Raw genomic sequence first — 22,671 nt, 5'->3', positions numbered from 1 at the left:
ACATTGCCTCCGACCACTCAAATGACGTGTAAAGCGTCTGTAATTGGATCGGTTTTGCCCTGCATCCCCACGAAGTGTGGAAGAGTGTTGGGCGGGCCTGGCACCCATGGGCATGTGTCAGGGTACAGTGTTGGCTGTATGAGGTGACGTTTGTGGAGATGAGGGAAAGTGTTCGTTTGGATCAGACGCCAGGAAATAGCGTCCTGGGTGAGGAGGAGGGTATTTTCAGCACTGGAGACGCTGGAACGCAAGCGTGCAAGTATGGCAGAAGTTGATATGCCAAGGTCCCTCAGCAATTTTCGTTAACACTGCCATGCTGCCATTCCAAGCCCAAGCTTTTGGGCACAGAGTTGAATGCTGCCATAGATCCATAGACTATGTACTACTCAGTACAAACTAATATGCATGGCAACATTATAGGCTGCATATGCAAAAGCTGCAAGTTTTATTGTCTTTTCTTGTGTTGGAAACAAGCATTAAGTGCTTGAGTATAGACTGTTCTATGCACAGTTGAGAATCTGAGGCTACACTGACACACACATCATGTTGAGCATCATGCACAACTAGGCGGTTGATATAATTATCGGGTAGCTGACTGTGATGAGCTTCAAACATCTATGCATCATTTTAAACACTGGGCCTTCCATCCACTCAGTGACCAGTAATAAGACAAGAGACCAGTAATGTCAATGCTCATTTGATATATTTCTCTGAATGTCACACACATTCAAAAAGCAGGGCTGCAGCAACCCACCAACCAGTTTGCATGCAGAAGGGCCTGTTATTCAGACACGAAGACTTGCATGTAACGTGTTCGTGTAGTACGTATGTGTAAGCACTCTTGCTCAGAAGACTCGTTCAATGGCACTTTCAACTGTGTAAAACGTTTGGCAGCAACTCATAAAACGCATCCATCCATCACAGTCCGAAATGCATATGCCCCAACCCTCCACGTGCGCAGCTGCAATGTTGCAAGCATGTCAACACCAGGGGCACCCATGGGAGTGAACAAAGCAGTTTCTGGGTGGGCTGGGCATCTTAAGTACGCGCCGACGTTTCAAGAGAGAGGAACGTTTGTCAGCGCAAGTGCTGCACGGTTTCGTCTCGCGGTGGTGCATATACTGATTATCAGGGTGTCTACCAACCGAGAAAACATCGGGGCATTCAGTGGTTCTGGGGGGCAAAAGTGCCGCAGTAGTCTCCCATAGAAAAATTTAGCCTAAACATCGTGGCAAGACCTTTGTCACTGACATATGCAGGGGTCTGTGGCATTCCGCTCCCGCGGTTAAGGATGTGCTGAATCGGTGCTGCACATACACATGCTGCACAACTCTGGCGACTGCCTTCACAGTACACCCAAGGTGGCAGACATACAATCACAGATAATGATTAAATCTTTTTTTCCCCGCTAAAGTTGATTACTGCTGGCCCTGCTTTGATTGCATCATGTCGTAGCACATCTGAAACTCATAGTTGCCATTGAATTAAGAGCAATGCATCATTGAGTTCTTGCGTATAACAGTAATAGTTCGATTTGCAGTGCGGGACACAACCTACGGCCCGTGTGGCCTGGATCATTGCATGGTTGGTTCAGGTGCCCGCCAACACTGGGACAGTTATTGCACTTTTCTTTCATAACCTCCTCACACTCCCTCCACTTGCAACGAAATGCATATTTTGTGTAAACACAATTTGGCTGCTTAATACTGTGGGCGGTGCAGGTAGCATTTGCACTAGGAGACAATGTGTAATCACGGGTTTAAAGACCATTAATTTCTTTGGATTGCACATATATTTTCGGCGCACAGATCTAACTCATGTTTCGGGCAACTCACGGGGCTAACTTCCCACTCTGTGCATGTATCTGCACCGTAACTGGTACTCCAACTGCAAATTACCAAAGCGGTAGCAAGAACTGAGGCAACAAGGTTCTCGGTGGTTGATTCATAGCAGCAACATAGATCAGCACATACTCAGTCTTAAGAGGGGATCCTGGTCTGAAAAAAAAAAAATTTATTACTGAAATCACAACTAAGCAATCTTCCAGGAACATGATATTTCGTGTGCTGAATCTTAACATGCCTTTTAATTCAATGTAAAAAAAGCCTTTGTGCACTCATACAATATGTTATGCAAGTCTTTTGAAGAAAGCATTCACTGCAGGGAACTTGCTGAAGTGGATGCCATTGGCTTCCACTGACATCAAGGAATGCAATAAGGGGATAGAATTTGAGTTATAGGGATTTTAAAAGTTGAGACTATAGAAACAGGGATACAAACTTTTCTTCCTGTTTCTGAAGTGGTGACTTCAGAACCCCATAACTCAACTTCTGTGATAGGCAGGACAATAATTTTACCCTTAATGCATTCCTTGATGTCACAAAGAAATAATGCCATGCATTCAGCAAATTCCCTCCAGCAAAATTACTTGAAAGCTCTCTCCAAAAAATTACGTGACACATTGCATAAGTGCACAAGGACTTGTTTTACATAAAATTAATGACATATTTAGAATTGGCACACAAAAATACCTGCTCCATTCAGATTTCTTAACTCTGACTTCATTAATAAAAGTGTTTTTCAAAGCCCAAGGTCACCCCTTAAGCACCGACGGCTTAATGGTTCGCAGTTCGCGCCAGCTTTGACACACCCGATGACATGGGAACAGTGAGTACAGGCTTTTTAAGCACTGCGCATCATGGTCTGGATCACATTACACCAAAATGTTCCAGTGCTTTGACAAAGGACATTATCATTGAAGTAAAGGTGCATTCCTACCAGTTAGTCGCAGACACTGCCTGACCGATTTTGATTGATTCATTGCAGCTTCTCGCTACTCCGAGGCTCTAGAACAGCAATGAATTAATCGAGACTGGTCTCAAAACGTCTGCAACTTGCCAGTGTGAATGATTAAACATGGCATTTTTTCAGCCCTCTAGAGCAGTTTTTCTTGACCACAAAAAAAGGTACATATTACAGCTCAACGCATGGTAAAATCAAGCTGGAAATAACCCGACTGGCACTAGCTGCCATACAAGCTCGCTAACACATGTAAGCCACTGTAGTGGGATACAAGTTAAAAAACGGTAGCAGGCAACACTAGCCCATGACCTGCATCACACTACATTGCTCCAATAATCAATCACAGCAGTAAACAATCACAATTCCAATATTCCACCCTATTTAACAAACCATTAAAATTACTGTGCTTTTAAATTCACCCTTATTAGTTTTTTTCAGGTAACACGAAAAGCTATGACAACAGACCATTCGTGCATTGCGGATGAACACTGGGTGTCAGTAATGGATGTAGGCAGAGCTTTACTACAGGCTTTAGTTGTACAAGACTATAGTGACTTCCATCACAGACATCAATGTTGTCTCTCTGGCGGGGAATTTGAAAGCGCCGATGTGTGGTAGACACCCTGATCGTGTGCGATGTGTGGTCGCACTCTGAATGTCACTTTCCAGCAAGACGATTGTTAAAACGCTTAATACTCGCGTGAGCACAGAACACAACATTGCGTAGATTTTCGTACACTCTGCAGTGCTGCACACCGAAGAATTTATATGCAACTTCATTTTTTTGTAATACTCTCTTTCATATTCTTTGAATGCTTAGCTGTACGCAAAACTAAATAATGCACGGCAAACAGGCTCAGAGGATGCAATTCGAACCCCTCCCCAAAAATATTTTTTTTTGTAGTTTTGCATTTGTAAACCTTTTTTTTCTTGCTTATTTGAGTACACAACTTTTTTTTTTTTTAAATATAGTACATAAAAAAATAGCGGACGACACAACAGAGAGCCAAAAAGCACTGCTGCATCTGGCTTGACATTAGAGCCCAGCCAGAATGCTCCTTTTGTGTGGGCCCGTTTTGTCGCCACTTTTCTGACGAGAAGCACGCCTGCAGCCCTCATTTTGGGGGCGGGTGCGCAACAAATTAAATGCCAGAAGGGCAAGCTCCCAGAAGAGGGGATACGAAAACAGAATGACACGCTGCCATCTGATTAAATCCATCCACCGCAATTTGAGTCACGCACGTACACACATACATACTCTTAATAGCAGGAACACATGAGAGAGGAAGGGAGAAAAAGGAGCGGCTGGCAAAAAAGGTACAAAAAAAAATGAAAAAGGCAGCTAATAAACAGGTGCATATTGTCGCATATTCTGTTCGTTGCGAACTGGCATGATCCGTAATCCGGTCGTCAACATAAATAGCCTTACGAGGTGGTGCTTTCCTCCAGCTCTCTTTCAGAGGTCAGCCAATGAAGTCTCGATGGGAAGAGAAAGTGAGAGGGAAAGAAGGTGGAAGGGGAGGGAAGAGGAAGAAGGCAGAGGGAAAAAAAGGAAAACGTGGTCACCTATGCTGTCCAGGCAAAAGACCACAATGAAGACAAAAAGAAAAGAGAGAACAGGGAAAGAAAGGGAGGAAAGGACAGACCACATGGGGGGGGAAGACGTGATGGGATGGGGAGAGGAGCGGCCATCCAAGCTGGAATGTGAGGCCAGGCACCCCTCTCGCACGCACCCGGAGAAAGCACAAATGGCGGCAAGGAAAAAAAAAAAAAAAAAACGCGCCCATCCCCACAGCTGACCAATCAGCTGTGTGCGCTGTATGGAGAGGGGATCCACACCACCGCTACTACGGCAGCAGCAGCAGCGCAGCCAACGTTCTCCCCCGATCCCTGAGTGTGTCCCCACTCCCTGGAGAAAGGAAGGGAATGAGGCCCCCAGCACAGAGACCAGAACGTAAGCTAGACAGCGGTCGGCCGTATGCGGCCTGTGGACAGCAGGCGAGCTGCCCAAAAACTCAATAAATAAAAAGGGGGAAAGGGGTAGGGAGGGCAGAATGTGGAGATACGTGGGCTGCGCTGCTCGACGACAAAACAAAGATGGGCCAGCTGTGGGGATGGCTAGGTGTCTGTGAGAATGGATTTGTCTTCACAGGAGAATGGCTCGGGGGGGGGGGGGGGTTGGGGTCGGGGAGCGGGAATGGGAGGATTTCTCCCTTTCCAACAGGATGGGAGGCATCTCTTGGGACATTGGCAAGGAGTTCTGTTAGGACTTGGCAAGGTTGTGGTTGCGCGCGTCATAGTCCATCACCAGCCGTTTGATGTGCGCGAGCTTGTCGTGCAGGTACTGAAACTTTCGCCGAGCCTGCTGGTACCGGGAATCACGCTTGCTCTCCTCGTATTCCCGCATAATCTGCTGCTTCACACGCTAAGAAAAAAAGGAAAGAGGAAAAAATGTTGGTTTTGGTTGGTTTATGGGGTTTAACGTCCCAAAGCGACTAAGGAAAAAATGTAACGGTGCAGTTAAACAGTTATGAACAAACTAACGAAAAGTTTGCACTGACGTCTCCACTAAAAAAAAAAAAAAAACACGCACAATGCAGAAATGGCATTCTATAAGGACTGAGGGTCATTTGTGCAAAAATGCCATGTTTTAGCAAACTCATTAATGCAACTTTGTTTTGCAGCACATGGAACTGTAAAACATCACCAAATGAGTAATTTACCATTTCTCACAAAACATGGCAGTGCAGAAAAGGCACCAACAAGGAAGGGCACAACACAAGTGCTGCCTCATACTGTGGGCCCAAGACAGGCATTGCAGTGTAATGAACCTATGACACAGTGGCTTAGTAGGCTGCAGTTCATCACTAGTGCTATGACACACCATGAACAGTGCTTCGCACTGTAGCTTGAGGTGTTCAATTTACTTCACTTCGCAAGACGCTCTATGCATTTATATTTATTACTTTACTGCCATTCAAGAGCCATATTCAGTGTTAACAGTGCCACAACGGCAAATATTTATGATGAAACACCAAATGTCGAGTATTTTCAGGTTTTCAGCAATGATTTCAGGGGAACGAGGGGCGGGGGGGGGGGGGGGGGGGGGCCTCAAATTTTTTTTTTTAATGTAAACACACCACCGACCATCATATTTTCTTTTTTTTTCACAAAGAAAGCTCCAAAAGTGCACATGTACTACAAACAATACTGTCCCACACTCAGCACCCTCTCCCCAGAATCGCCGATAAATCTGCTCTTGTTCTCTTTTTGCCTCAAAGCACGGCCCCAACACAGAAAGCATATATTTTCACATGCTCCAGATATGAAAGTGGAGTAACAAACTGGCTTAATCATGCATTAAGTATTTGCTGTTCACATTATGGTTAAAGGGAGAGCTTTTGTATCAGTCACACCAAAAGGAGTAAGACATGATGTTGGGCTAGTCGGTTCATGTTTAGAGCGAAACAAAACTGCGCGAAGACGACGGGACAAAAGAAAGGCACGAATACACACACACAAAGCGCAGACTTTCAACTGACCTTATTTTGTAAAAGCAGGGTGCTTATAAAGGCAATCACAGCAAACTAGGAGACAAGCAGAAGCAACGTGCGAACGGCAATGACAGATTCAACAAGACCACGTGTGATTACGACCCATGAAAAGTTCGGATGTGTCCATCAAAGAAATTGATTTCTTGACTTGAAACAGATAAAGAAGGGGCACTAACACACTTATCACCCCTTTTAGAAATGAAATAGGCCTCGATAACTTCTCTTTCGGTTTTTGTTTTGGCCTTAGAAAGGAACTTTGTTTTTTCCAGGTAAGGAGAACAGTTTTTGGTGTCGCAGCTCTTACAGTGCAAGGGTAGATTGCTGCCAGTGCCACTGCTAAGGGATCGCCTGTGTTCTAAAGCGCGCTCATTAAAACGTTTAACGGCCAGTCTGGCCTATGTAGGAACGACCAAAAGGCCCAAATAAAAAATAAGTTGTGAAAATTATTGCTATTAGGGGCAAAACAAACAACATACATAACGGGCAGTCTATCGCACCCTAAAAAAAAGGAGAAAAAAAGAAAGAAACAGCATTCTGGCATTACTCACATTCCACTGTTCTGTTCCTTCCCGGGCGTTCCGCAGGTTGTCTTCCAGGTCAGAAAACCTCTTGGATACTGATTCTACGGTGGAATGGAGGGCCTTGTACTCCTCATACTCAGCATTGAAGTCAGCCTTGTATCGGCCCCTCTGATCCTCACTGGTGACTTCAACATACTTCCTGCACACGGTCAGGCAGAGCAAAGCGTTAGCAGTGGGCACTAGTAGTCACAAATGACACCCCAATTCAGGACCAAGTCCGTGGTCTCAACCGCACCTATTCCCACTCCGAAGAAACAAAGAGTGAACCAGTTCCCTCAGCACTGTCCTTTTGTGTGCCAACCTGCATATACAGTGGAACCTCGATTATACGACGTTCAGGGGACCGCGCGAAACCGTCGTATAATCCGGGTGTCGTATAATCGAAAATCAAAGAATGCGGCCAGTGGCGCTCGGCCTTGCGCGGAAAACTGTTGACCGGCTTCAAGCCCGCGGCAAGTACGCCAATCAGATTTAAAAAGACAAAACCCAGCATTTGTTTGAAACAGATTTGCAAAAAAATCTTTATTACCGTTTAAAAAAAAATCGGTATTTTTTTTTTTTTTTTGCACCTTTGCCCAACCTCGGCGCATCAACTTTCTTTCAAGGGCTGCCACGTCCGGCAGTAGGTCGCCAACATCGTCGCGCGCGCAAGCAAAGCGCCGGATGTTGTCGACGCTCTGCAACACGTCCGCGTAACTAGGAATGGGAGCGCAAACCTCTGCATCGTTGTCCACTTCCTCTTCGTCGGAAGTTTTATCGTGGGGCACAAGCATCCATTACTTCCATTACAAAAAGTGCCGTGGACGCCGCTGTCCTCGCTTGGGCGAGCCGGGCCTCGCCCACTTATCTGTTTTCCTTTTCATCCTTCTCTCAGTCACAACAACACGCAGGCCGCGCCTCCTTGGGACTCCGACTGCACAGGCTCGACGAAAAAGAGAGCAAGTGCACTTGGCGGCCTCGGCAACGCTCTCTTCCGCGCAAAAACGGGGGTGCTTAGATTCACATGCAAAGTTTTTTTTTTTTTTCAGAAATTTTTTTCCGAAAATAGGGGGGGGTGCTTAGAATCGCGAAAATACGGTACATCCCGGCCTGCGTTTGCTGACGACCTTTTTTGACGGACGGTACGAGCTAGCCGTCGTACGAAGCGGGGTCCTTCTAAAATTTGCGTCGTATAACCGAGGTTTTTAATGCATTGTCTCTATGGGGGTTTTGCCGGGACCGCACAAATTCGTCGTAAAATGCGGGTCGTCGCATGACCGGGGGACGTATAATCGAGGTTCCACTGTACTACTGTGCAAGAAAGTGATATTCAGATGAGCAGGAAGCTACTCACCTCCAAATATATGTGCATAATATCGAGCAATTGAACTGGCTGGTTTAACGGGGAACGAGGGTCTTGAAACTGACCTTTTTATTTATGGCTCGAATCTCATGAAAGTTAGATGTGTTTTTATCTTCTGATTCCAAAAATGTATTCATAATTGAGCTGGTGGTCTTAGATCAAAAGTTATCTTAAATTCTAGAGTGTAATTAGGTAATTTCTTACGCAGCTTTAATGAACTTTCTCAGTGCATTTTGTTGCTTTTAATTACATGAATTGATAGCCAGCGAATTCCCATACCCGATGACATTCTTACTTTTTTTTGTTTAGGCCACGTATAAATAGCAATTTACAATTAGCTTAACGAGCTGCAGTGTCAAATACTGTGACTTTTACTCTCGACATAATATATCGCAGTGACATACCTTTAGAGAAAAACGAAGAATGTCATCGGGTATGGGAACTCTCTGGCTATCAATTCATGTGATTAAAAGCAACAAAATGCATTAAGTTCATTAAAGCCGCATAAGAAATTACCTAATTGCATTCTAGACTTTCTAAGATTTAAGACCACCAGCTCAACTATGATTACATATTTGGAATCAGAAGAGAAAAATGCATCTATGTGCAAAATGTCATAAGATTCTAGCCATAAATAAGAAAGTTAGTTTTAAGACCCTCGTCCCCCCTTAAACACGACCTGTCTGTCAATCCAATGTGATCGCACCCACAGTAAGAATCTCACTCTTCCTAAGCTTTTTCGAGCAAGGATGAATGTAAAGCATCGACACAACCAAACTGCGAACAGTACAAATTATTTCCCCACAGCTGTGCAGATTATCCAAGGACCAGGAACTGCTAAGCTATGGTTTGGTTTGGTTTATGGGGTTTAACGTCCCAAAGCGACTAAGGCTATGAGAGACGCCGTAGTGGAGGGCTCCGGAAATTTCGATCACCTGGCATCATTATGTCCCTAATTACATGGTAATGACGCGTCACCTTGCTTTTCACCCGTAGTAGAGGTATGCTGGTATGCAGCCAGTCACTTTAGGCCAAAATATATAAAAAAAAATTATGACATTTCATAAATTCATACTTACGTAACATAGTCTGGAACTTGATTTGTGGAATTCCGCGGAGATGGAGTAGCTGATGGAACGCTAGTGGCTGCCACGAAAAAGAGAAATTTGTGCATGGTCATAAACAGGAAAAATAAGACTTGAGCTCAGCTTATAAAAACTGAACACACGGTTTTCCTATAGCAGAGCAAAGCAATACCACTTATGTTACTTTTATTTTTTTTCTTTGTTATCTTTAAAAAATTTTTCTGATAAGACTAAAGACAAGTCACTATTATCAATCTGCTTGAAATCTGTATGCACACTCATTACATCACAACTGGGATGTAAAGTTAAATTACTTGGACCAAAAAGAGCAGGTGAGGACTGCAAAGCACAGTGTGGCTTTGCCATCTTTGATGACCAATGACTCGGACTGTTTTAATAGGCACTTTACAATTTCATAAAAATGTGAGTACAATACAGTAGCTTCCTTGCTTGTTTATACTGTCAGCCCAACAAAGAAATGATAGGATGCAAAATGTAGCCACTCAGTTTTTTAAAAAGCACTCCGATAATGTTTAGCACCGGTAAAAAAAATTTTTTGGAGTGAAAGCCCCACCTCTCGCGTACAAACCTTGAAGGTCATGTTATGGCGCAGGTATTACTTTGAAGCGGCCTCAATTAATAAAAAAACAACAAAAATGTGGTCTAGGTGGGAATCGAACCAGGACCTCCGGCATGCGAGACGGGGACGCTTCCACTCTGCCACGACTGTTCTGACTTTTGGAAGTGAATGAAGACGCGTCTAATGAACGCACACATCTAAGAAACGTATCTTCGAGATATGTTCTGAGGCGTGTATGAATATTTTAGTTATGCGCATGTAAATTACAGATATCCCAATTAAGTGAGTAGCAAAGTATGTTTCCGGTGAATTTCCTTCACACATGGCGTGCAGTTTTAACACCATCATGCGGCACCCACTGAAACCCCCCAATACACAATGTACAGCGATGGTCCAGAAGATGGCGCACGTCTAGTGAATGTACAAATGTCTTAGAAACGTATCTTCAAGTCATGAGGCGTTCATGAATAATTTAATTATGAGCGTGTAAATTACAAAAGCTCAAAGTTAGCCAGGACGCACTCAACGTTACAGACGCCAAGCTGCGTTTAGTTGCCCGATACACCACAGCTTTCGCTCTGTAACCAGATTCAAAAGTAGTTAAATCACAGCTAACTTTTTCAATTTACTTGGAAGTTTTAAATTTTGCTCTCCATCCAGATGTTCAACAGCATCAAAAACATTTCAGTACTGATGATGATGATGATGACTAGTAACCACACCCCCTACAATGCAGTCACATTTCTTGCTTGCACCATGGTGCAGTGCCCTGCTCCACATATGTGGCGAGCCCAATGCATAGAAAAGTAGGATGGACTTGTAAGCCTCTCTGCGAGTTCTCACAACCATTGTTGCAGACAATGTGAGTGCAATACTGTCAGTGGAAGTCTGGTCAGCTGATCTGGCAAAATAGCAAAGTACATGAACTTTGGTCAAAGTAAATCGACAACGCTACATCAATGCTTCCAGAACAGCCCTCTTCGACCTGTGCTACAGAACACCTATTGTGCACCAGCTAGTCCTCCTTGTACACCTACATGCGTTGATCTTTCCTTCTGCTGGTTAGCAGTGACTAACAGTGACTGTGGAGGAGCAACAGTCGCACATTCTGAACTCTCTGCCCGAAGAGCACCTTCATGCCAGCATCCCGTGTACGCACCTTGCAGGTCTCCAGAGTCTCTCGAGTCTGGTGACGATCCGGGGCTGGAATGGCAGGTGAAGGGCACGTTTGTGACGGGCTCTGGATTGGGGGGCTGCGTGCGACACGGCTGGTTGCCAGACGTGGATTCTGTTAGAACCCGCGAATGCGGCGGCCGTGGCGGTGCAGCACCGTTGGAACACAGGCTGATCCGCTGGCGTTTGCTTCCAGGAACGGATGATGGAGGCTCGGGGCAGGGCTCCCGTTTCTGCATCCAAAGCAAACAAAGGACAACCGCTATGATCGTTAACCCCGTCGACTTCCCCTGCTGGAATTTCTTGCATGCAATGACAGTTAGAAGGGCTGGCAAACGAAATGAGCAGATTCTTCCACGGCTCAGAATTATCAATAATGCATGCAAGCACTAAACAGGCCGCCACAGCCTGGAAGAAGTAACGAGCACCTTGGCTGTTTGGTTTACTAGAATTGATATGAATGAGATTAAAGGGAGGTACGCCAATGGGAATACGAATTTGTACGTTTATTTCCCCATATGATAAACGCAATCACACACATTTCACTTCCAGGTGGTTGTTTCTACAATGCTATAGTAGATGGCACTACAAGTCTCAATGCGAGATGTGCTGTTTTATAGTTGCTGCACAGATGGTGCTGTGATCTCAGGGTGGTAGCAGACCCCACGAAATCTCAAAACGTGATGAGTAGTTGCTGCCACAGATGGCGCTGTGATCTCAGGGTGGTAGCAGACCCCACGAAATCTCAAAACGTGATGAGTAGTTGCTGCCACAGATGGCGCTGTGATCTCAGGGTGGTAGCAGACCCCATAAAAATCTTGAAACGTGATGAGTAAGAGCTAACGCTCTTAAAAGGACACATGATGCAGAACAACTGCAGATGGCACAAGTACCTGCTCACCTGCTTTGTGCCTGCAAATCTACAATTACCCTTCCAGGCCAGAAAGAGAGTGGCTTTCAGGAGGGGTAACTGATGACCAATTTAGCAATCAAGCATCACACCACACTGTTCTGCGAGTCATTATTACCAGTCAGGCTCTGACCCGCACCTGCTGCCCACAGCTCCCTCAAAAGTGGCGCACACGCACCTGTACATTGGGTGAAGTACGTGATGTGGGGTTGTGGGCTGGAGGTGAGTGGTGACCGTTTTCGCTCGGAGGGGTCAAGTTGTGTGGACGCATTCTGCAAGGACCAGAATCAGCGTCAGCAAAACCCACGTGCCACCCAACACACAACACTGGTGATCTTCCAGCTAATGATCATCCTCATGGCTTTCATAAAAACTTTCATGGCAGGCCAGCACGAAAAATTTCGCACAGTGGAGAAAATATGGAATTATACAACAATGCAAGACACCGGCAGTAAATATGCCCACACCTGGAAGCTGCTACAAAGCACGAATGTCAGAAAATGGCAAACCTTTTTTCAGAGGTCATGACATGCAGGAGACTTTGAAGAGCTTTCAAAACGTATTTCATGTAGTACTGCATTTGTGAGACACCTCCTCAGAAACTTTATTATATCAAAAATTTACTAAGGTGCATAATGTCAATGAAGTTGCAGGAAATTAAGAGTGACTTCACATCACCCTGCTTATGGTTTATGGGACTTTAACGTCCCAAAGTGAATCAGGCTATCAGGGACGCCTTAGTGAACGGCTCTGGAAATTTCGACCACCTGAGGTTCTTTAATGTGCACTGACATCGCACAGTACACGGGCCTCTAGGATTTCGCCTCCATTGAAATTCGACAGCCGCAGCCGAGATCGAACCCGCGCCTTTCGGGTCAGCAGCTGAGCACCATAACCACTGAGTTACCACAGCTGCTACATCACCCTGCTCTCAAGGCTTTTAATCACTGGGTGCTAATGGCTATGTTTGCATGTCCCACACATCACAAAATAAACTGCTTGTTTAGGTGCCCTGATAAGAGCACAAAGGAGAGCACCACATATAGGTAGAATTAAAATGAAAAGCAGCAATTAAATCACAATTTTTTTTAACGTCCCACATGGCCTAAAATGAACTTTGACAACAATGCCACTAGTATTCGGTACTTAATACTGAAACAACCTGAGAGAACAAATTCAATTAAATTTATTCACCAAAGTAAACTCCATGTGATTATCCACGTACATTAATGCCTCACATACCATTCCAAATAACAAAACACGCAACCAAAAATTTGGCATCCAATCTGCAAAGCAAGCTCGCTTACATTCACTCTCGAGCCACTTAAGAGCTGCATGCCTCCCCAGTCACACCCTGTATGTCAAGCTGGCAAAGCTGAACAAGGAAAGCCATGCACCCACCTCTTGACCAACTCCTGCTCCTCAGGGGTGTAGTAGGGCCAGTCGTCACACACTTGGTTCCAGGCATGCCTCGCTAAGCAGTACGAGTTGTCCTTCAGCACTGCAACTTGGCTCAGCACTGCTGACAAGCCCTTGCGGTCCTGCTCCTTAATGCCCTCTGCACATGCAGGAACACAGCATGGGGCCTAGTGAAACTTTGAACTCCAAGAATACACCGAGAAGATGAACAGTGCTACTAACGACACTTAACCACCCATGTAACTCATGACTGCAACACGGCTGAGAGCTTGAACCAAGGGCACACCCACCTTTCATCAAACGTGCTAGGAGCTCCGGTTTCTTGTATGGCCGCAAGGCGAGCAGGTGGATGACTCTCTCCCTGTGTGGTGCAACGAGAGAGGAGAGGTACAATATCGAAGAGCTCATTCTGAACACAGGTGGAGATGCTACGCGTTCACAGTGACTCAAGAAAGCCCGAAAGCACAAGCCAGACAAACCTGTAGGATCGACGAACGATTCCCGAGCGGCTTTCATTTGTGGACACGGAGTTGTGGTTCTGGCCGATGGGCTTCCCAAAGGTAGTGCGAGGAGGTGACGACGAGGGCTGCCGAGGAGGCACCGAGAGCTGCGGCCGCTTCACCTTCACCTTGCGTCCTGCAGGAAGCAAATAATTCCACACCTGTCCGCACAAGCCAAAACTTAATAAACAATGTGACCTGGGAGCTAGGGAGCTTTGTGCAGCGAAAATGCACACAAGACTGACATTACTGATAGCCACGAGGGTGGTTAAAATATTTCGAAGGATATTCAGGTTAGGTAAAACACTGCACTAGGAAAGTTGCAGTGCAATCATTCATTTCCTTACCACTAACCAAGAAGCACATACAGAGTGTCATCAATTCCACATGAAGCCAGATAAGGCAGACAGACCATTAACAAAGACCTTTCTACTGTTCTACTATTACTGCCTTTATTTTAACTAAATTCATCAATTACCAGCAGGTTTCCATCAAAGACATGCACATGCCAAACATAATAGAGCCAGTACTTGATAGCAATGCTGCAGAAGACAATATCTGACCTTCCACAACCTTACATACAATACTTAAAACACAGATGAAAAAGAAGAGATTTCCATCACGCTCTTACTGCATAAACAGGCTAAAATGAACTACCAGCAGCATAAATGAGCTGTACTTGAAGTTTTCAGCAACCGTTAAGCTTTGAACTCGTGTTAGTCTCAAGCAACAGCATGTGAAATGCATCTACAGTTTCGTTTTATCTGTTCTGGTTTCAAGCCAGTCCAACAGTAAGACTGGTCAGTGCATTCATCGATTTCAAACCAAACTGACTTACCTACACACGGTGACGTCACTTTGATCACCTTGGTGCTGTGGGACAAACAGAAAGGCCATATGTAAGAGAACTCCAAAGTAAAAAGGAGTGAGCCACTGCATGTGACCAAATAACAGCTAAACTGATTAACTGTTCACTGTTTAAGACAAGCACAAGATCTGGTAAGCTATGAACTGCAAAATATAATGATGTGCTTCAGCATGCTGAATGCTATGCCACTGAATGCAATGAACTGCAACAATACTCATCTCTGCCATGCAAGACAGAACGCAGTTTAACATCAGAAGATCGCATCCCATTGTATATAGTTCAGGCACAGAACAACACTATGCGGCCACCTCTCCCTAATCTTAACACTAGAATGTCCTTTAGAAACAGGATAGCGCAATGTACTGCCACTATGACAACTTGTTCATAGAGACAAGGAAGGCAAATCATGGTAACCAGTAGAGTGATTTACTGAATTATAATAGTTAACTATTGCATTTAGAGATTTGTAGCCAGCTATTAGTAATAACCATGTCAGTTTTTAGAATTTTGGAAACCCCACACGCCGGCAGAGAGCGCAAAGTGACGTCCATTAAATTGTGACATTCCGTGGTGATTTGCCACGTGACAATTGCTGCTTTACGCATGTTGGAGCAGCAAAGTGCCAAGGAGTGGGAAACACCTTAACACGGGCGGGGCAGCAACTCTGAAGTGGCACATCATCATGGACTGTCGCAACTTGACAGACATCATTTTGCACACCCCACAGGCACACAGTTTTCGAATGGCAAGAGAAATGGGCCAAATCTGTTGAGCCACAGCGGCGAGGATAATCGCATTTCCGAAGCTCTAGGGATTGACATCGATATTACTAATGGCCAGCTACAAGTCTCTAAATGCAGTCAAGCACCCTCTCCTCACTTGCCCACTTCAGCCCTCTGCAATCGACCGAACAATGAACAACCCACTCCCCATGGCACGGAGACAAAGGTCTGTCTCCTTCCTTCTCCTGTCTAGCTTTGGCTGCAGAGCCACAGAAGGTTGATGACAGGAAGCACAGTCAAGCTGCTCTGATGCAATTTTTAATCCGCCTTCCTCAAATCTTTTAAAGTGGCTTGTTCTGGGAAATAAACTCAAATGCATGTGTTAAAAAAGAAAATGTGACCCTTAAATTTGATGCCACTTGATAACAGCATAGGAATTCGGGTGCTCTGACATATTTTACAGCATTGGAACAACCAAACATATTTCACCAGACCCCTATCACCACCACAGAGATGAAAGAGAGGGGATGGAGGATGGGCAGGGCATGCACGCACCAGTTCTTTTTGCTCTCCTGTTCCACGACAGCCATTTTGACGCGCGTCTTCTCATAGCTGTCCTCGCTGGCATGGATCTGCATCTTGTGCAGGAGGCAGCCGAGGGACTCGAGGGCCCTCTGGCCCATCTGCTGGACGCACTCGAAGCTGCCCTGTGGTGCATCCTTCTCCAATGTCGACACCCCAAAGCCAAAGCGCTGCTGCTGGCCCCCTTGCGATGGGCGGGGGACCGTTATCACCTGCACGGCACAGCCATGGGAGGCTTAGAATACCTCGCGAGCAGTGGCCAGGAGCGACGCGAGCTATTCAACCAAGTTCCCTGAACACGATAAAACAGGGGCAACATGAAAAAAAAAGTTCAAGGTGACCTTTGCCAAAACACGCCTTAACCAAACATGTTCACTTGAATTAGTCAGCTCACCATAAGAAGCGAACAACCAAACAACACAACACTGTGATAGCACACAAACACATGCCCACCAAATGATCAGGCATGTTTTTTGAAGCAGCAAAATATCTAATCTGCAAGGGGCATGATAAGCCTTTTCAGGAGCACCACAGAAGTTCTCCAAAGATTTCACATATTTCCCATGAAATCAGAGATAAACAGAACTGTTGAAGTTAGGCACAGATAAAGGTTACTCAAGTTTTCCCTCGTATCACATCAGTGCCTTTTGTGAGTGCTCTTGCCAAGCTGAGCATGGAAATTTGCTTAATTCTATTCTAGCAGCATGCTTGTTACATTTGTAATAACCTTTTAATGAACCGAATTTATATTGAAGAAGATCATTTAGGAACTTAACAGCCATAGTTTTACAGCATGCTGTGAGGTACAGGGGGGGCAGAACAAACAAAGCTCAGGTTCATAAACAGACAATGTATGCAATGATTCACCATCATCTTTGTCATCATCCAAACTATGCACATTGCAGGGTAAAGGCCACTCCCATTAATATCCAATAAACACTGTTTTATGCCAGCTGAGGCCACTAACCACAATCTCATCCGCCCAGCTGACTCTCTGCCCAATGCTGCTATGTTTGCCTTCTTTTGGACTCTACTCCATTACCCTAAGAGACCGCTAGTTATCTACTCTCCGCATTACATGTCCTGCCTATGTCCATTTTTTGTTGGTTTCAGGTAGTTTATCATTAACTTGCACCTGTTCCTTAAGCCACTATGCCTTCTTATCTCTTTCTGTCAACCCTATCATTCTGCTTTCACAGCTTGCTGCACCGACCTCAATTTAATTTCAAGCCTTTTCGTTAGCCTTCAAGCTTCCAGCCCACAGATGAGTACTGCCAACATACAATTATACACCCACAATGCTTACATTTAGGTTTATAAATGAAAGAGGGAAATAATATGAGGTTGCTGTAAGTTATCACCAAGACATAGCAGAAAGGATTTTCTGCAAAGAGAATGAAACGCTCTGACAGAACATCAACATTCACTATGCTATACACCTCACAAGTCTCTGCCATTCTGCTGCATAGGACTGCACACTGCACCTTGGAAAAAATTCACAGTTCGCTCCCCTACACAGAGTGCACTGACTGCCCCACAATACAGGTGAGTGCAAACAGCCTGCAGGCCACGGCCGCACATCACAATGCAATCGCGCTGGCTGGTTGCTCTGCTATCTATGCACGCATCTCCTCCTCCTCCTCCACCCCTCTGTCACACGTCTCCAGGAATCTGGAGCTGATGCACCATACCAATATAACAATGTCAGCAATAGCAAAATCTGCAGCTGACAGGTACTTGCTCTGCACACAGAAAAATAAGAGTTGAAGCTTGGTACCAGAAGTGCATATTTTAATCTAATGCAACCTTGCGAAGCTTTACACATTTTGCTGACAGAACCTTCATGATACATCGACCAACAAGAAACGACAGTGCGAGGGAAACTTAATATTCCTGGCCTGCATTACAGTGGTAATTAATGAGCAGCGTTACTGCCTTAGATTAATCATTTTACTGCCTTGAAAAGGGTAGCAAAATGAGTTATAAAAATAGAAAAAGACAACCAGAACTCCTACCAAATAAACAAGCAGAGAACGATGCAGCTACACCGAAAAATTGAGACGCGGCACAAAAAACGAGGATGGAGACACTTAGATACAGGCCATATACCAACTACTACCAACTTAATTTATTTTCTGGGAAAAAAATCCCTCTTAACCCCATATGGAACACACAAAAACAAAGAATTTTTAAAAAATACAGTGAGTATGCCAGCTGGGAGGATAAGATGCACATGAAAAAATGCTCAGAAGTTCGCGAGGCAGGTGATTAAAACACAGCTGACCACTCGTTATAAAAAGCGAACTCTTTATCGGCAAGTAACAAGGATGGCGTACTCACGCATGTGGGCCTCGTTTTCATGATAAAAATGCTGATTTCTCTTTGTTTTATATTTCGCGCTTTCAATAATTCTTGTGTTTCCAAAGGTTGGAAACCATTTGCAGCTTTTGCAGTGTACAGCCAGGCAGATGCCATATCCATTTTCCACCTGCATCCTACGATGCCTCGCCCCATCAGTCATAGCTCTGTCCTGTTTGCCTGATGTACTCACTATCCATCAGCTGGTAGCTGACGCCTGTTCTGTCTCTTGGTGCTGTCATCCTTATTTCTTCAGCTATGCCATGTAACAACCAACTAGCTTAAACTCAAGTCAAGTTAGCTACAATCTCTGCACTCCGTTAACTTGGACCACTGCAAAAAGCTATGACACATATCGCGGAAACTCTGATGGATGACAAGAAGGCAAACACTCCTGACCTTAGCTCAAGTTTAAAACACCTCGCAATACACATGAACAAAGCAAAACATCCCAAAGCACAAACCACTTGACAAAAGGCATAGCAATTAGCGTGTGGAAGCTTGAAGCTACAGGTTGCTGCTTTGGTGCACTGGAAATGGTAAGTAATAGGGAGCTAAAATACCTGCGGGGAAAGATATAATGGGGTGCTCCACTTGCTATCAGCATTTCCTGCTTGCTTACAGAGGCACCCTTGATTAAATTCTATTAGTGAACGATTTTTTCTCATATCATGAAAAGCAAAATGTCTACACTGCAGCAGTTAGAAGTGAAGTAGTAGACACCTGTCTATACCCTTCTTGATGGCATGGGCATCATATTTTATTAACCACACTTCAAAGCACAAGTTGACTGCAACATATCAATAACTGAAGGCTATATGTTTCAAGTACAGATAGCTCCAACATGAAAGAGAATGTATCATCTGCATTCAACCTATGATAGCTTCACAGGTATGAACGAAAAGCATATTTGTTCCTTTGCTGTCAATAGCCATCTTTGGGACAGACAACGCTATGAGACATTTTTGATCTTCACAGTAGAAGCAACAATAGAATCCATTTTGTGCAGACCAACTGTCCCCTTTCATACTGAACCTACACACAAAAGGCAGTATCCAACCATGTATCCCCAAGTGGAAACCACATCAACGAAAGCATAAATCATTTATTTTATACACACGATGACTGAAGTAAATTAAAAATCATTCTTTTGCATTACTGCAAGAATATAATGAAACAATGACGTCCTGTTCGAGCATGGTCTTGTGACAGATCAACATCGTATCATACTTGACAGAAAGCGGATACATTTGTAAGACATGCACAGAAAATCCGAGCGCTCCAATTTCACAGCCATGCCTTGAAGAGCACTCGCTCGGTCCAAATGCTCGTTGTTTCTTAATGTACGATTCCCCCAAGACACGCGTAGTTCAGATATTTTGAGGTAGAAAACTGCTCATTAATTCTCAAAACCATTCGTTCATACAAGCTACCGAGACAAGTCAAACCGAGATGCAGAACAATTTATTTTGATGCTGGAACATTAACTGGGCAGTTTTTGTTTATTTGGTTGGTTAATGGGGTTTAGCGTCCCAAAGCAACTCAGGCTATGAGAGACGCCGTAGTCAAGGGCTCTGGACATTTTGACTACCTGGGCTTCTTTAACGTGCGCTCACATCGCACAATACACGGGCCTCTAGAATTTCGCCTCCATCGAAATTCGACTGCTGCAGCCGGGATTGAGCCAGTGTCTTTCGGGTCAGCAAACGTGGACCATAGCCACTGAGCCACCGAAGGGGCAGTTTTTGTTTATTTAAGAATACACATGGCCACAATGAAAGGCAGGCACATATCCTAAGCTTCAGTGGAACTCCTCTTGCTTTCAGCTGGAGCAGGTAGCGCCATCAGCCGTAACAGAGTGCGCACAAGCTATGGGCGGCGCTTCTGGCACTGGCAGCTCTTGCAGGCCCGGCCCCTAGTTCCTCAGTGACTCAACGAAAATGATTCAGGTGTGGAAGGAAGGCGGGGGAGAGGACGCACTGCAGAAAGAGAAAACAGGGGGAAGCAGGCCCGCTCCTGTTGCCGGGCGACTGCAACAAGGAAGACGACGCCGTCTCGCGCGCGCGCTCGCCCAAGTAGGTTAGGAATTTGGCCCCATTTCGTACACACGCACACACAGGCACGCGCGCGCACCAGCCGGGTGCGCTGAACGCGCCGGTCCGACGGCTTCGACGGGGCTGGTTCGGCGGCGGCGGCACTGCGCCTTTTCATCTCTCGCGCGGACGACGACATGGACGACGCGCGCGCTCACGCGGTCCTCCGCCACACACACACACACACACAGGGAGGGACGGACGGACGCCTGTTGATAATCGTTTAGTGGCCGGGTCTCCCCCTCTCGCCCGGCCCTCCCTGCTCGGCTGAAAACGATCGAGCCCGCTTCTCAAGGAGCTGATGGGGCCAGCGCCACTGCTTCGCTAGCCGCGCTCAGCGCCTGGAAAAAGCGCAGCGTCCTTGAACGAAACCTGTCCCTTGTCAAGGCCGTAGCAGCAGCGGCGAAAATCCAAAACTGCCCAGCGTCAAATGAACTCTGGCGATGCAAAGAGCTTTGAAGCAACTCTCTCTCTATCAGGAACCCCCCCTCCCTTCGTCGTCGTGCTGCTGTTGGTCTTATCCAGACCTTATCCCCTGCCATTACCCGCACTCAGCCCTTCTGGGGTCACTTCCCAGCAAGCCCGACCAAGGAGGAGCGGCCAGCAGGACGGCCGGGGGCTTTGTTTATGATGTTCGCCACTGGTTTCCCTCGCGAGCGGGCACCGTGCAGTGCATCGAAATTAGCAGAGACGACGCGATGTGTATACACCGTCGACGAGCGTCACACAGCTCTCACTCACCCCTTGGTTTCCTTCGAACTGTATCGACGGCTTCTGCGCGCATCCGCTCTGTGGAAAGAATCGACACGAAGAAAATCAGTTAACATGTCATGGCAGCAGCACAGTGACAAGCAACCGCTGCCGGAAATGTAAACCAGCGCTGGTAGCTGGAGCAGCAGTCGCCGACGCGCTAAGAACCAGACACCGGAAAGCACCGGCGCCAACACGCACGCATCGAAAGCCACGGCGGATCAGTTTGCAGGATACGCAACGACGTCGGCGCAAAATGCATGCACGGGTAACGGTGGCAGGATGCAGCCGTGTTGACGGTGGTGCTCGATGACGGCTGCCAGAGTTCTCACGTGAGGCAATCTTATCGAGCCTCTATCAGCCCCGAATTGCATATACCGCCGCGGTGAAGATCAGGCCACAAAAGCGAGAACAGTTATCGCAAGATGAAAAATAAAAAAGACTGAAGCACCTGCTGTCTCGACGCGCCGACAACAACAAAAATGTCCCAAGTGCGTAAAGGCAGCGCTCGCTCTGCCTTCGATTCCCGAAAAGGAGGTTACGGCGGCTTCTGGTTCAGACAGTTCGCCGAAGCACCTGTGCCACATCCCGGCGCAGGCACTCGAACGGTCAGATGTGGAGACAACATTAACGCAGTCCAAAACAGCAGTGCGCCAAGTCAAAACCCAATACGTGGTAAGCCTGCAGCGTCTGCTCAGCGCTCAGGCAATTGAGGGTCCTCGACTGCCACGGGCGAAGCAAAAACCCGCATTCTCAGGTCAGGTTTAAGCAGCAACGAGATTAAAGCCTAAACAAGATAGCGCTTGTCGTGACCAAAAATGAAATGGACGCAACACGACATGCTAGAAGGACAAAACTTTTTGCGGATATTTTTAGGTGGCGTAAGGCGAGACAAGAGCCCGACTGAAAAGGAGACAAGCGAGCAACGTCAGAGCGTAAGTGGAGGCGCACGCGAACGTACTGTTGAATGCAATATTAAAAGAGCTGCTCTACCGGTCGCAGCTCGCATGACAAGTAGATTAAATCGTCACAAATAGCCAAGAACGCCACTTGCTAGCACAAATAATCGGCTCCAACAACAGCTGTTTCGCCGTCCACAGCTACATCTGGACAACAAAACAAGGTAGGAATGCAAAAAAGATGTACTGACCTTGTACTTTAAATATTCCTCAATGGATCTCAGCGCCGAATCTGTGAGTTTCACGAATATAAGCGTTTTATTTTTCGAGTAATTCCCCTGTGAAGACAGACCATACTGACTGCCTTCTACTAGTGCCGCCATTTTGGCCTTTCTCGCTGAACATCTGATCCCGTGATGCAACGCGCGGTCCTGCGCGCAACTTTGACGTCAC

The 22,671-nt window shown here is 45.9% G+C and overlaps 1 protein-coding gene across 1 annotated transcript; it reads right to left on the bottom strand.

Moving 5' to 3' along the window:
* Positions 1-684: 684 nt before the first annotated feature.
* Positions 685-22,627, bottom strand: Su(Tpl) (Suppressor of Triplolethal). Its single transcript, XM_089545278.1, has 12 exons — positions 22,470-22,627; positions 21,311-21,358; positions 16,092-16,330; positions 14,785-14,819; positions 13,926-14,082; positions 13,737-13,807; positions 13,429-13,585; positions 12,206-12,299; positions 11,104-11,350; positions 9,359-9,425; positions 6,905-7,076; positions 685-5,227 (listed from the first exon to the last, which is right to left on the bottom strand). The coding sequence occupies exons 1-12, from the start codon at positions 22,599-22,601 to the stop codon at positions 5,066-5,068; spliced, it is 1,581 nt and encodes a 526-aa protein (XP_089401404.1). The 5' UTR covers positions 22,602-22,627; the 3' UTR covers positions 685-5,065.
* Positions 22,628-22,671: the final 44 nt, after the last annotated feature.

The sequence above is a fragment of the Amblyomma mixtum genome, chromosome 5, assembly GCF_055824585.1.
Source record: "Amblyomma mixtum isolate Tamu chromosome 5, ASM5582458v1, whole genome shotgun sequence".
NCBI lineage: Eukaryota > Metazoa > Arthropoda > Arachnida > Ixodida > Ixodidae > Amblyomma > Amblyomma mixtum.
This window is presented reverse-complemented; position numbering and strand designations above follow the sequence as displayed.